The 13,134-nt window shown below is 42.0% G+C and overlaps 2 protein-coding genes across 2 annotated transcripts in view; one reads left to right on the top strand and one right to left on the bottom strand.

The window, feature by feature from the left end:
- Window positions 1-13,134, top strand: part of Su(var)3-3 (lysine-specific histone demethylase Su(var)3-3) — a 150,482-nt gene that overhangs the window by 81,627 nt on the left and 55,721 nt on the right. The gene's annotated exons all lie outside the window — the stretch shown is intronic.
- Tollo (Toll-like receptor Tollo) lies at window positions 3,416-9,333 on the bottom strand. The gene has a single exon (XM_011299243.1). The coding sequence runs from the start codon at window positions 8,938-8,940 to the stop codon at window positions 5,230-5,232; it is 3,711 nt and encodes a 1,236-aa protein (XP_011297545.1). The 5' UTR covers window positions 8,941-9,333; the 3' UTR covers window positions 3,416-5,229.

Here is a 13,134-nt window from a genome sequence, read left to right as displayed (position 1 = left end):
CAGAGCAATTGTAGAAAATTAGTGCTGAATGTTGGTGCCAACCAAAAACAATCCCTCGACACCTGAAAATGCCAAAAATATATCTCGATCGAGCGCTGATAAACGAGTTGGAGAAATCGAGAAAATGTGCGAATTCTCCGGGAATTCTTTTCACACCATCTAATCCACAAGGTTAGCGTGTACCCAGGATTTAGCTTCTTTCCCGTGTACATTACTGAAGCTACAAATCTCGCTATTGTTGAGTACAGGAGAGTGGTGTGAGTGGTTGAGGTTAAACTGAAGGTAGAGAGAGAAAAGACGAAACCCACACGCGTGACGCCCACGACGAACTTGGCTAACACGAACCCATAAGAGCCCAACGACTCTTGTACGTCATGGATGACATCTCAAAGGTCGCATCTTTTGTGACTGTGTATGCCCGAAATATGTCCAGTGCACTCGCTCTTGATTGTATAAAATGGCCGTGAGAGGAGAGCCCTGGCCAATGTACGACATATAAATAATAATAATAAAAATAATGTATACACGGACAAAGGGAGGTAAAGTAAAGAATAAAGATAAAAATAAAAAAAAAATGAGGAAAAAGAAGTATGTAGAAATCAAGGTGGCATGAACTTGGGCATATATTCGGCGGGTATTCCGGTTATAACGGTAAATGAAATGTATTCCTTCACGGAAGCAAGCGTGAATTCATTACTTATATCTCTCCAAGTCCACCTTCTTCTTTTTACCTCGGTTATTGCCTCGTGATTCAATTCACCATTCAACTACCCACCCCCTACCGCTTCTCCCACTCTGTCGATTTATCGATGTGGATCGATAACGATCGAGTGCGAACGAGAGTTGGTGTCCACTTCATTAGTGCCCTGATCGCCGAATGCGTGCCACAAAGAGACGTTAAATCAGATATTGACAGGTTCTAGATGGTGGATATGATCTACCAGCTGAATGCTCTATGAGTAATATTTAGATTGGAGGTCAGATTAATTCAGTGATTACAAAAGCTGCTGTGTGTGCCTCCACGTTCCGTTACATACACCCGCGAGTCTGCGTGTCACGTTTTATCGTAAAAAGAGAGACCCGCGAGATAGTTGTACCCGAGAAATGCGTAATACACCCCTTGACGATCATAAATATTTATTCGTTATTCATATTGCTTTTGGAGTCAGCGAGGGCTCGCGGGGTAATTCTATGTTTATAAAGTGCAAGCTCGTTTGTGCAGTTAATCTTTTGAGAACTTTTTCAGGTTGTCAGTAGTCTCCCTTGCTTATCCCAAAAGAGAGCCCCGGGGATTGCCGATCGATCGACCATGAAATCCAAAAAAAAAAAATACATTGTCCAACACTTTTCACCAAATCCCTGTGAAAGCTTTTGCATTTCACTGTGGCCAGTCTAGCCTCGGAATTTCAACTGAATTCATTTGATATTTGGTGCTTGCTGTGCAAATAGAGCGCTACTCTCCATTTGGTATGCTAACGGTTTTTCCGGCGCAACAAATCACAAATACTTTGTCCCCAATATCCTGGTGCTTGTTTGACCGGTGAAACATGCGGTGAGATGCTAATGGTTCCTTCCAGATTAAACAGCGCCGATGTCACTGCCGTCACACCACTTTTATCTCAATTGCATGACTTTATAATGGGGATAGAATGATATGTGAGATATAGTAATGTAACAAATAGAAATCCGTTACCAGTTGTGTGTTGCATTGTGGGGTTATGTGTTTGTTGGAAGTTTTAAGGATTGGTACATGGAACTTACATGGCTCGTGCAGGCGTATGTACACAGCAGCTGCAGGTAGGCATGCGGGTGGCATTGACTCGTTTGTTTCAGATTCTAGTCCACTGTTTTCTGGTTTTGTGCATGAGGTTTATTCAGGTGGCAAAGTACTTTTCGGTTCACCGTTTCTGGAACATCCAGGAAAAATTACGAGAGAGTAATTATGATGGAAAATGCGACAGAGTTGCCGTAATTTTTCGGGATTTTTATTAATCCTTCAGAAATAATTGTAGTTATATGTCGAAAGGATATCAGAATCATTGTTGATAAGTTTATTATTCAAGTGATTGTAAATTGTTTATTTTGATTGTTCTTGGCTTCAGGGATTTTTATAGTCTCAGAAATTATGAATTTTTTAGTATGGAATTGTTTTAAATTAGTGAAGAAGACCGTGAATTTGATTGGATCGTTGAGGATACGGCTTCTTCAGACGCTCGGCATAATCAATGTCGACTCTCATTAACGCATTGAATTTTCCTGTTGAAACATTTGAACGAGCTGAAATAATTAGCGAAACATCCTGGTCGGTTCAATCAAACTGGTTATTCAGTTCTCCAATATCCGATGATCTTCAACTTCATTTATAATTAAGGCAGCCATGAACATGATCATCAATTCTTTGTAATATCAACCAACAATTTCCGCCAGTTATCAGCAATAATTGAACCAAAACAAGAAATATCTTGAAGTAGTCCCATACTCTTACGGTAAACTCAAAGATTATCGAAAATTGCAAAAAAAATTCCAGAGAACTCGATTACATCTGCAATCGTTATTTTTTGTCAATTTCATTATCCTTTTGGCTTTTTTATAAAAAAAATATTGAAAATTCTTGAAATAATCAAAATAGTTGCAATGAATTTTAAATTTTTAGAATTTTTGGAAATTAATGGAAAATTTCATGAAAATTGCTAATTGATAAAAATGTGACTGAAAGTTCAAGAAATTCCTAAAAGTATAATTGAATTTCCGCAAACACGAGACCCTTTAGGTGTCTCTCCCTGAATTGCCAAAAAATCTGGACAAACGATTCTCCAAATAAAACGGTACTCGTTACGCACCGCAGGTGGAGTCCAACGACCTGTCGTTATTATTCAACCCTCATTGACGATTCAAATTGGCACTGAGGAATGCCGAAGTCAAAGCCAAGTATAAACTCGATAAATTAAGTATTCAACTTTTGAAAGGGGTCCCACACTGATCGTTGAATAATTGGTGTGAATCATGAGCTGTCAGTTTGCTGAATGAGCCAATGAAGTGATTTTCAAGTAGATGGACGAGGAGAGACGAGAGCCACTCCAAGTTGACTCGTCACTCGTGATGACAACAAATACATCACCTCGTTATTCAATAATTCGATTATCGACGCGCGACCGCGCATCTCCGGCGAAACTATTTCAATGGAGAGTGGGGGATGGGTTGTTGCATTTAAAGGCATAATGCCAATGAATGAGAGATTAAGGTGATGATGAGGGAGGAGAAGCACCTTTCACTTTGCCTATTGTCCCAATAACACTTCTAGAATACACCAAGAAATACGCGATCCATTGTTCGATGACTGCGGGGAGTCGAGTGCTGCACACGCTGCAGGTTTTCGTGGTGCGACAGTTAACAGCGCTGGATGATGCAGCAAACATTCACCGAAACTTCTCAATGGAGTTATTATATTAACAAACTTGGTCTAGATGCTGGCGATAAAGTGGTTGTCTGCTGGTCGTTGGATCAATAGAAGGAATGAAATTGCAATGATTCGATTGTGGTTTTATTTGGATTGGATTATTGTCTTGTAGACAATCAGCAGTTTGTGGATGGTGTGCCAGTGGGGAAAAATAAACAGCATGGATTTTAAAACATTGAAAAACAGTGGATTTTTATTCGTCAGTCATAATTTATATTTCAGTTATCTCTTTGAACACAGAATTTGTTTTTTAAGTTTTTCTTCTCAAGAAAAACAAGATATTTTTTGCATAAATGAAGTGAACAGTGGAATAGAAAAAAGTCATTTATTTTTGCTTGAAACACCTGTGTTTCGATTTGAAATATAAAACGATTAATTTACAGGCTGAATACGACAATCCCCGCATGCACGGATATGTATATAATATTTGTTAACAATCGTTTTGGGGAGTCGACGCACTCGGGCAACAGAGACTGTCGAATTCTATTGAGGACTTCGTTAAAAAAAAAAACATAATGGTTTTGCATATGTTTGCGGAAGAAATTGACGATTCGACGGAGTAATTGGTTTTCACTGGATGGAAAAATAATTCAACTGTGTTGAAGTTCAATTAAAATTGTTCTCTGTCATTCCATCAGTGTAAAAAATTCAACGAACAATTGTCCAAACAGAGTTATTTAATAACCTTTTTTTTTTTCTTACTAAAGTCCTCAATTCTCGTAATATCAGAATAAATAAAAAATAAATCCTATTTTACAGTTTCACATTTGACATTTCGTTTTTTCATTGAATTTTGATAAAATTTCCCCTCCCCCCTTCTGACGTTAATTAAAATTCAATAAACAATTTAAAATAAAAAATAATTAGAGAGTGATATCACGACGGGTTTTAAATTGAAACCCTCTTTAAGAAGCTATACACTTGTAAATAGCGCCCCATAAGTACGTCTCTGTCATTTGAATTTAACATGTTAATGTGACAGTTTTATTATCTCACAGAATAACTTCTCACAATTGTCACAAACGCCTTTTACATTTTATCTCTAACTTTCATTACCCTCAAGCTGGCATCTTTAGACACCAGTTATGTACGATGATAACATAAACTCGTTGTTCACGATTCAATCGTAAACCCTGACATTAAGTAGCTCATGCACAATTTGAGATTATTAATAATGAGGCGTTGAATAAAAATCAAAAAGGAAATGAGTAACGCGAGACTCAAGTGTTCTTCAAATTTTTTTGCAGCACTATTTACATTTGAATTTAATCTATCTATCGGCTAACCCATCAAATTTACAAAAATTGAAACAAATATATATATATATTTATCTCCTCACTGGCAAATTCCACTCTCATTCACTTTCTTCTCAAAAATCTTTCAAACTCTCCGAACATATCATTGCAACGCACTCATTCTCACCACACAATTTTCATTTTTATATTTGCTCTATATACAGACTTTCGAGTGACGCGCACATTTATTTAAAACATTCAAAATTGTCAATTCTCCGTTAGTGAATATTCGGCACCGTGACTATTTACACTCCACACACGTATTGCACTGTGCAGTGACTCTTAATGGAACCTTATGCGTATGGATATATTCATTTATTTTATTCGTGTAGATGATTTATGTACTGTCCACTGATTGTCAACATCTCACTCACTCCCGAATAATAAATTACCAATTGATCGATAATTACACAGTTCGGGTATGCCAAAGGGTCACTAGTATGGAATAACATAACCAGTCTATGATGAATAATTGATTCATATGTGAACAGCAACACTGCGCGCACCACTAGTTTGATTATTGTGTTGCCGTCGGACAGGTGGTGGCTGTCTCCTCTGATTGTTGGTTCTCTGGTTGTTTGGCACATCGGGCAGGGCAAATCTCAATTTCTCCCAAAATAGTTTATCACCCCATTGTAAATATGTGTTTGTCTTGAGATACAGTCTTATATCTGGATCTAAATCCCTCTGGGGTACATCCCCAACGAGTACCAGTATGAGTCTACGCCGCCTGTCACGGAGGACTTGATGATGCGCTGATTTGAAATCAAAGCGACACCACTCGGACTTGATGAAATTTTCCGAGAGAACCATAATAGTTCTCCTCGATGATTCAACAGCTTGAACGATGGTATCAGCTATGAAACTCCCCACCGGGAAGTCACGATAATGTAGACACAATTTGTAGGAGGGATTTCCCATTTCTAGTACTGGAGCCAATTCTTCAGCGACAAATGCCTCGTCCTTGGAGCTGTAGCTGACGAAAGCGTCGAACTGCTTGTCTCGATCCTCCCTGTCGAACTCGGTGCTGCGGTAGAATATTCTCACCCCGAATCGCGAGTGAAACCACACGCGAAACTCCTGTCTGAATATGAATATGAGCATTCCAAGGAGAACAATAACGAGAAATACAGCCAGTGTAGAGACAAGGAGAGGCAAATAATCCTGGAGGGCTTGTCTCTCGATAATGGTCTTGGTTAGATTGCCCTGGATACCGTTGTCAATACTAGCAAGTCCTGTGCACATCGAACTGTCATTGGATGCTCCCTCGATCACGGGAAATCCAAACTCGTTGTCCCTGAAGACCTCCTCGCCGTACGCCTCTAACTCGGTGACATTCAACACGCACCTGAGCTCCGATACATCGACAACACGGTTTCTTGCCGCGAGTATCCATTCCCGATAAACCTCAAGATAGTCGCACTCGCATGACCACGGATTCCGCGAGAGACTCACTTCGACAGACATTGGTAGGGACCAGACCGCCAAGGTCGTAAGGCGATTGCCCTGCAACCGTAGAACCTTCAAAGATCTCAGGGGTGAGAATGTGTTGTTGGCGATTGCTGAGATCTCATTGCCCTGCAGATGAAGGGCCCGAAGATTGTCAAGACCCTCGAATTCGTGTCCACGCAGTTCGTGAATTCTGTTGTCCTGGAGATGAAGATCCTGAAGATCCCTGAGGCCATTGAACGATCGATTCTGAACAATTTCAATGTTTGAGGCATTGAGATAGAGAACTCTCAATTTTTTACGACCGATGAATGCATGACTGGAGATGATTCTCAGGTCATTGCCATCGAGATAGAGTCTTGTTGCATCCATGGGTATCTGCTCGGGTAGTCGGTTGACGTGACCACCGGCAGAACAATCCACGACATTGGCCGACCACGATTGGTCGTGGTAACAGGTGCAATTATTCGGACATGTCATTTCACAATCGCAAGCATCAAAGTCACAACAATGACACAGTGCAAAGCAGTGTGACTCATACTTGCAAAGAAATTGTGAGTGCGATGCCTCTACAAGGGGCACGTACATGCGTTCACGGTCGTACAAGAGTTTACAGTATATGCTCTCAAGATCCATCACTTGTGGATGTATGCGCGACTGGTTTTGCCTGTTGACTCGCTGCAGCCATTCCATGGTGCAGTCGCACAAATAATGGTTGTCGCCAATGTAGAATTCAGGAAGCGGTTTGTCCGGTGGTACAGCACTTATACGCAACGCATATGTCTCAAGATTCTGTATTCTATTACCCTTGAGATCGACTCGAGTGAGATTTGGCTTTTTGAAAAATGCGTAACTTTGCACCTTGGATATGAGATTGTCGTTGAGAAAGAGTACTTCGACACTCATGGGTATTGCATTTCCCGTTATCTCGGTCAATTTGTTCTCACTGGCATCGAATGTACTTAACTGAAGTTGCGTCTCGATCTCAAAGTAATTGCCAAGTTCGCTTATCTCATTTGCGTGTATATCCAGCCACTGTAATCCCGTTGGTATCATAGCATAATCAAACCACTTGAGTTTATTATCACTAACATTTAACCACACTAGATTCGGTAGATTGGCAAACAGTCCAGTTATGTCAGTCAATTGATTGCCATCCAATCGAATGGCACGGAGATTAGTGTTGTCATCAAATGCACCAGGCTCGATATATTGTATCCGGTTACGCGACAGATTGAGTATCTTGAGCTCTTTAATCTTCTCGAAGATGCCTTTAGTGAGATTGCCAATGTGATTTTCCGTGAGCCGGAGGCCGTACAACTGTGACACGTGGTCGAAGGTACCAGTGGGTATCTCCGAAATGAGGTTTTCACCAAGATCGAGGGTGCGCAACAGAGGCGTGGCTTTCAGTGCATCCGGCACCGCTGTCAGTTGGTTACCGTTAAGATGCAGGTCCTGAAGAGACGAGGCGTTTCGTAACGAGCTTGGATGAAGTGCACTGAGTCTGTTATTATCCAGCGAGAGCAGGCTCAGCACGTACAAGCCGCTCAGAGTGGTCGCGTCGATAACCGTCAACTGATTATCGCTCAGTACGAGAGTGTGCAAATTGTAGAGCGCAGCAAATGTATTCTCAGAGAGACTCTCAATAAGATTCTCCTCAAGACGTAGAATCTGCAGGCTGTAAAGATCCCGGAAAACCGCTGGCTCAAGTCTGCTTATTCTGTTGCTAGACAAATCGAGCACCACTAGTCTAATGAGACCAGTAAATGTCGCTGCGTTTACCCACTCAGTCGTTAATTCGTTCATACTCAAATCAAGCACCAGCAGTTGGGTGAGATCGTTGAATAATCCAGGTGGTAACACGTTCAACGAGTTGTTCTGCAGGTGAATTTCTTTGATGTTTCGCGCATCGTTGAACAACTCTGGTGGTAAACTCGACAGACGATTGTCCGTGAGTTTAAGTACAACCAACGAGGAAAGACTCTCGAAGGCACGATCGGCCATAAAGCTAATGGCGTTACTCCGAAGATCGAGACTTTGTAACCGAGCGAGACCGGAAAATGCCGCTGTCGGCAGGCTCTCGATGCTGTTATTACTCAGATCCAATTCCCGTAGATTACTTCCACAGCGTCCAGCACCAGCGCCAAAATGAAAATTCGATAACTCTCGGAGGCGATTTTTAGTCAAGTTGAGCACCTCTAGATTGTGCAGCGAGCACAGACTACCCTCCGGCAAATTCCACATATTATTTTCTCCAAGGTCCAGTCTCTCAAGCTTTGAGAGCTCCTCGGTAAAAGCCCTAGTCGATACATCCAAAGCCATTGGCGACCAATCTCTATTATGAGTACGAACAGTGAGATTCCGTAGCTCTTTGAGGCCCTTAAACGCATCATCGGACAAATTTCCAATCTTGCAGTACTCGATGACAAGTTCTCTCAGTTCAACCAGTGGCCTAAAACTACCAGCGCTCAGTGAACTCTGATATAAAAGACCGTCACTGCACTCCAACCTTAGTCTGACAGTGTGCTGTGGCTGTATAACACTGAAATTGGTATTTTCAAGTTCACTATTAATAGTCCGTAGTCGACAAACGAGTGAGACATCGTCCTCACTGTCTCCCGTTGCCACCCATTTGCACTCGTCCGGTGCTTTGTACCTCAGTGCTTTGCTCAGTGAGGCACCAAGCGAGCCGAATATTGTACCGAGTAGGATTGCCAGAAAAGCAGGATTCCCCTGCATCTTTACATGAAAACCCACTCAGCTGGCTCTTATTATTCCATGAAACACCAATTCCCTCCTAAATTACCCTCAAACACCATAAATTCCATCTAGAACCCCATATGATAATCAGCCTTAACCCACCGACATTGTCACTCCAACCACCTCAACCCTCAACATCACTCATTTATTCCAAACAGCTAAAGATTGACTCTTCAATTAACACCAGCACAGAATCACGTTATATCCAGAATAATTCCATCTCGATTGCTCACAGCACAAGTTAAGTATCCAGTGAAGGGTTAAGAGGGGGGGGAGGGGACTGGTTGAGACCCGTTATACTAACTACAGCTATAAAACGAAAGGTAAAGCCACGGTGCCCGAAGAGCACGATCGAGCAAGGATCCAGCAAGATCCACTGTTCTTCGAGGACTGGTTGGTAGATGGTGGCGGTGTTAGCTGGGCCCCTCGTACCACCGCCACTCTCCCTCACCCCTCCCCACAACCATCGCTCTTCTCCCCGCCATAGTTTTCCCCCACCCCCCCATACCACCTCTCTTTCCTGGGCCCCAACCACTTGGCGAGGCCTATAAAAACAAGACAGGTACACTCGGCATGGGCCCTTACAGTGGCTCTTGAGTACTTGCCTTCTCTCCTCATTCTCAGTCCCTTCGTCAAGCCCATCTAACCTCACTCGTACATTTTCACATTTACTTCATCAATTGTATTGTTATGTTTTATATAGCCATTGTCGGTACACTAGTCTCAGTAGGATCAATGTGAAGTACACACCAAGGTATTCACCACCGTTGAATTTACCTCGAATTCTCCGTAAGGCGTGAAGATACCGTGATGAATCCCGTAATGACATCTTCCCAATGAGTGAACACGCCAGTATTTCAAGCCTTCAAATGAACCGGCGTGTGCTGTTGACAATGGGTTAAGTTTTCTTCTTAACGTAACGGTATTGCTGAAGCCAACGCCTCCTTGTCTTTCTTTTCTATTCCTCTCTTCATCACCACAAAAAGCCATTTCAAACGCAGTTCACTCGGTTTCTACGTGAGCCTCCACAAAAGATTGATAAAGGGACACCTTACCCAACTGTCACGTAGTGTGGCCATTCATTCCCATTTCTAAACACCGCTCGTTACTCACCCACTACTTCTGTCTCTACCCGCACTCTATACAGCTACAACCGGCTTGTTTCATATCGTCTACGAGGTGCACCTTCAATTCACCACATGTCATACAAAGTCTTTCGCCATTTTCCTCCCTTTTCTTCCTCGCTGATTCAGGGGTGCGAATCTTCATGGCTCGGTGATGGATAATAAACATATTTGACGTGGGGTGTGAAACAATCTTGCGGGTTTACCACTTTGGGGTTCATCACTTTGGGGGAGAATCGTTAAGTGGTCCCCCATGGTGCCGACTACCCCCTGTCAAGAGGCCCTCTTCGTCGGCATTCACTGATTCTAAACATATCCCGTCAGGGGTTTCACCTTTTTTTCTATTTTTTTTTTTTTTTACCACTTGTATAATTCAGCATTCGATTATGGCATTCATGGGGGACTACTCAGAAGTATCGGATTCTTATGATGTCGTTTAATTCAATTTAAAGGGACAATTAGCAATTTTCACAATTCACTTGAAATTTCAATGATTACTCTGTATTTAAGGAGTATTCAATATTTTTCAGAGCGGATACCAAAATATTTATGATATATTCAGACGTGATATATTTTAAGGTATATTGATATGTTAAATTTCAATTTTCGAATAATTAATTAATTTGAAATGTTATTAAAACGAAATCTTAATTAAAGCGAAATCTTATTTGGAGTGAATTGAAATTGTGGGCATTTACGGCCTTCGGTTATTAATCAGTCACCGTGAAAAAAAAAATTCAATGAAAATTTTTAAACGGAATACCAAACTACCCATGAAATTTCAATTCTCTAGTATATAGGGCAGAACAGTTGAGTGCATTTGGCCCTTCCGGAGTTCTATCTTCAAATCTATTTTTTAGTGGCTCTTATTGAGAAATTTATGGGATTTTTTATGTTTCTGTTTCAGGTAAGTTATCAATGCGGGAATGGCCGAGCCACGAAAGATATGAAAGCATTTAAGGTAGATGATTGATATTTCCGATAAAGCCGAGGGTCTAGTATGCCCCATCCAAAATAACCGAAACCCATGAAATACCCTTTTTTTTTTCAAGCAGCGCATGATCCCACGGGAATATTTCTCCATCACTGGAGTGATTCATTTATTCCCAAGTTCATTAACTATTAACGAACGGTTGAGTTAAATATGACCAAATAAATATTCGTTTATACATAACGAATGATGATCGAAAGGCGAGAGTGAAAACAAATAAGACTCGTCAAACATCAAATATTTCTCAGCACTCAAAAAAAATGGGACTGAATCGGCCCGACAATTTGGACTCATTTATTTCTCGTGAAATATTAATAATTCAATATAAAAATTTATTAATATTCCCACCGAATCTATTAGCAAACAATGACAAATTTTCTATAGATCCACCTGTTCTGCAACTCAAATGACCAACTTCCATCTTTTCCTTCTTTTCCCCGTGCACTCACATCTTTCCATAACGAGCCCCGACGTTATCCCATTCTTCTCACCCCTCATTTGTCATCCTCATCTTATTCAAATGAGCCCCAAGATTTACTCACCCTGCACTTTTCATTATCAACCACGAACCAGCGGTGACCCCCATCTCACAATCCGTAACGAGTAAAATTATCAGTTTACGAATGGGTTAACACGTTCGGGACTATTCAGTGACACGATGAGCCTGTCGTTACCATCTCACCAGTCCCTCATGCCTTATCACACGATACCACACACGTATCCCCTAATTACAAAAAAAAAAACAGGGAAAAAGAAAACGTCGAAAGCGACAATTTAACGAGCATCCGACATGCAAATTGTAGCGTATAATTTTCTCGATATGTTGAAAAGATACAATTTCACACGTTATTCATCTCCGAAGATAGATAGAGTCACGCGTTGGAGTATAATGGCGACAGCAGGGAGTCGGATAAATAAAAAAGCTGAGGTATGTATCAATGTTCTTGCTCCGGTGATACGCCTGACCGACACCGTGTCATCTACTTGTACGTACAGGAGTTGAACTTGAAGGATGGGGAAATAGGTGGTATAAAAGTAAGGAGAGTTGTCCACTGAGGCCCCCCGAGAATGAGAGAGCCTGATTGCACGACAGTCGTTCATAATTACGCATCAAGCACAAGGGCCTAAGTACACGCGATAGCGACAAGGGATGCATTCCCCGTCCAGGCGTGCGTTCCGTCGGTTACCACTAATGTCAGGGTTTTATGAAAATGAAAATAAAAAACCTTCTAGGCAACCCAACAGAATCCCAGTGGTGAAACAGAAGGGGGAGGAGGGTAAGGGCGCCTAAGGTTGGAAATAAGGTAGGGTTGGCAGTACTGCCAGCCGCCGTGCCGCATTCCACCGACTGTTTGAATCCGGACGTTGCATTCGTCGGCTCCCCTGTCCCTTCTTTCTCTCTTTATCGCTGTTTGCCATCCTCCCTCTTCCATCTCCTTCAGCAAATCCCATGGAGGCCCCACTGGCATTCGATGGGGCCCCGCAGAAGCTCGCGTGATGCCCAATGGCTCTTCGTGGCTTGCGAGATTTTCAGTTTAATGCGTGTTAAACTTCGTGAAAAATACTCGCTAACAAAGCAATGAGATTGAGCCGTGGTGGGATTTCACTTACTACACACCTGAATCCCTGAATCCCTGAATCCCTGAAATCCCTGCTACAATATTAGCTATCACATGAGTTATCCCTGAATGCTACCAAATTACGGTGGAACATGTTTCACCACATGTTGTCCCTCTGTTTTGTCTTTGGGAGGAAATAAAAGGAATAAGCCAATTGCCGGGACTTTGGGCTTGATGCTCCGAGCGGGCAATTAAATAATTTGTAAAAAAATAGTAAATAAGATAAAAGAAATAATTTTCATAGTGGAATTCGGGGTATCTGCTGGGGACCCAATCAAGCCCTTGGTTGCGGAGGAAGGGAGAGGCTCGTTGGGTTCGGTATTCGTGTTACGTCAGCAACGATAACTGGCAGTGCCTGGGACTTGATAGGTCCAAAATGGATGGTCTGCGGCGGGCCGCGGGCACGCGAGAAAAGCGGCCGTACCTTTTTTGCTCCTAG

The sequence above is a fragment of the Fopius arisanus genome, unplaced genomic scaffold (assembly GCF_000806365.1).
Source record: "Fopius arisanus strain USDA-PBARC FA_bdor unplaced genomic scaffold, ASM80636v1 scaffold00001, whole genome shotgun sequence".
Lineage (NCBI taxonomy): Eukaryota > Metazoa > Arthropoda > Insecta > Hymenoptera > Braconidae > Fopius > Fopius arisanus.
The sequence above is the reverse complement of the archived record's forward strand: the minus strand, read 5'-3'. Positions and strand labels throughout refer to the sequence as shown.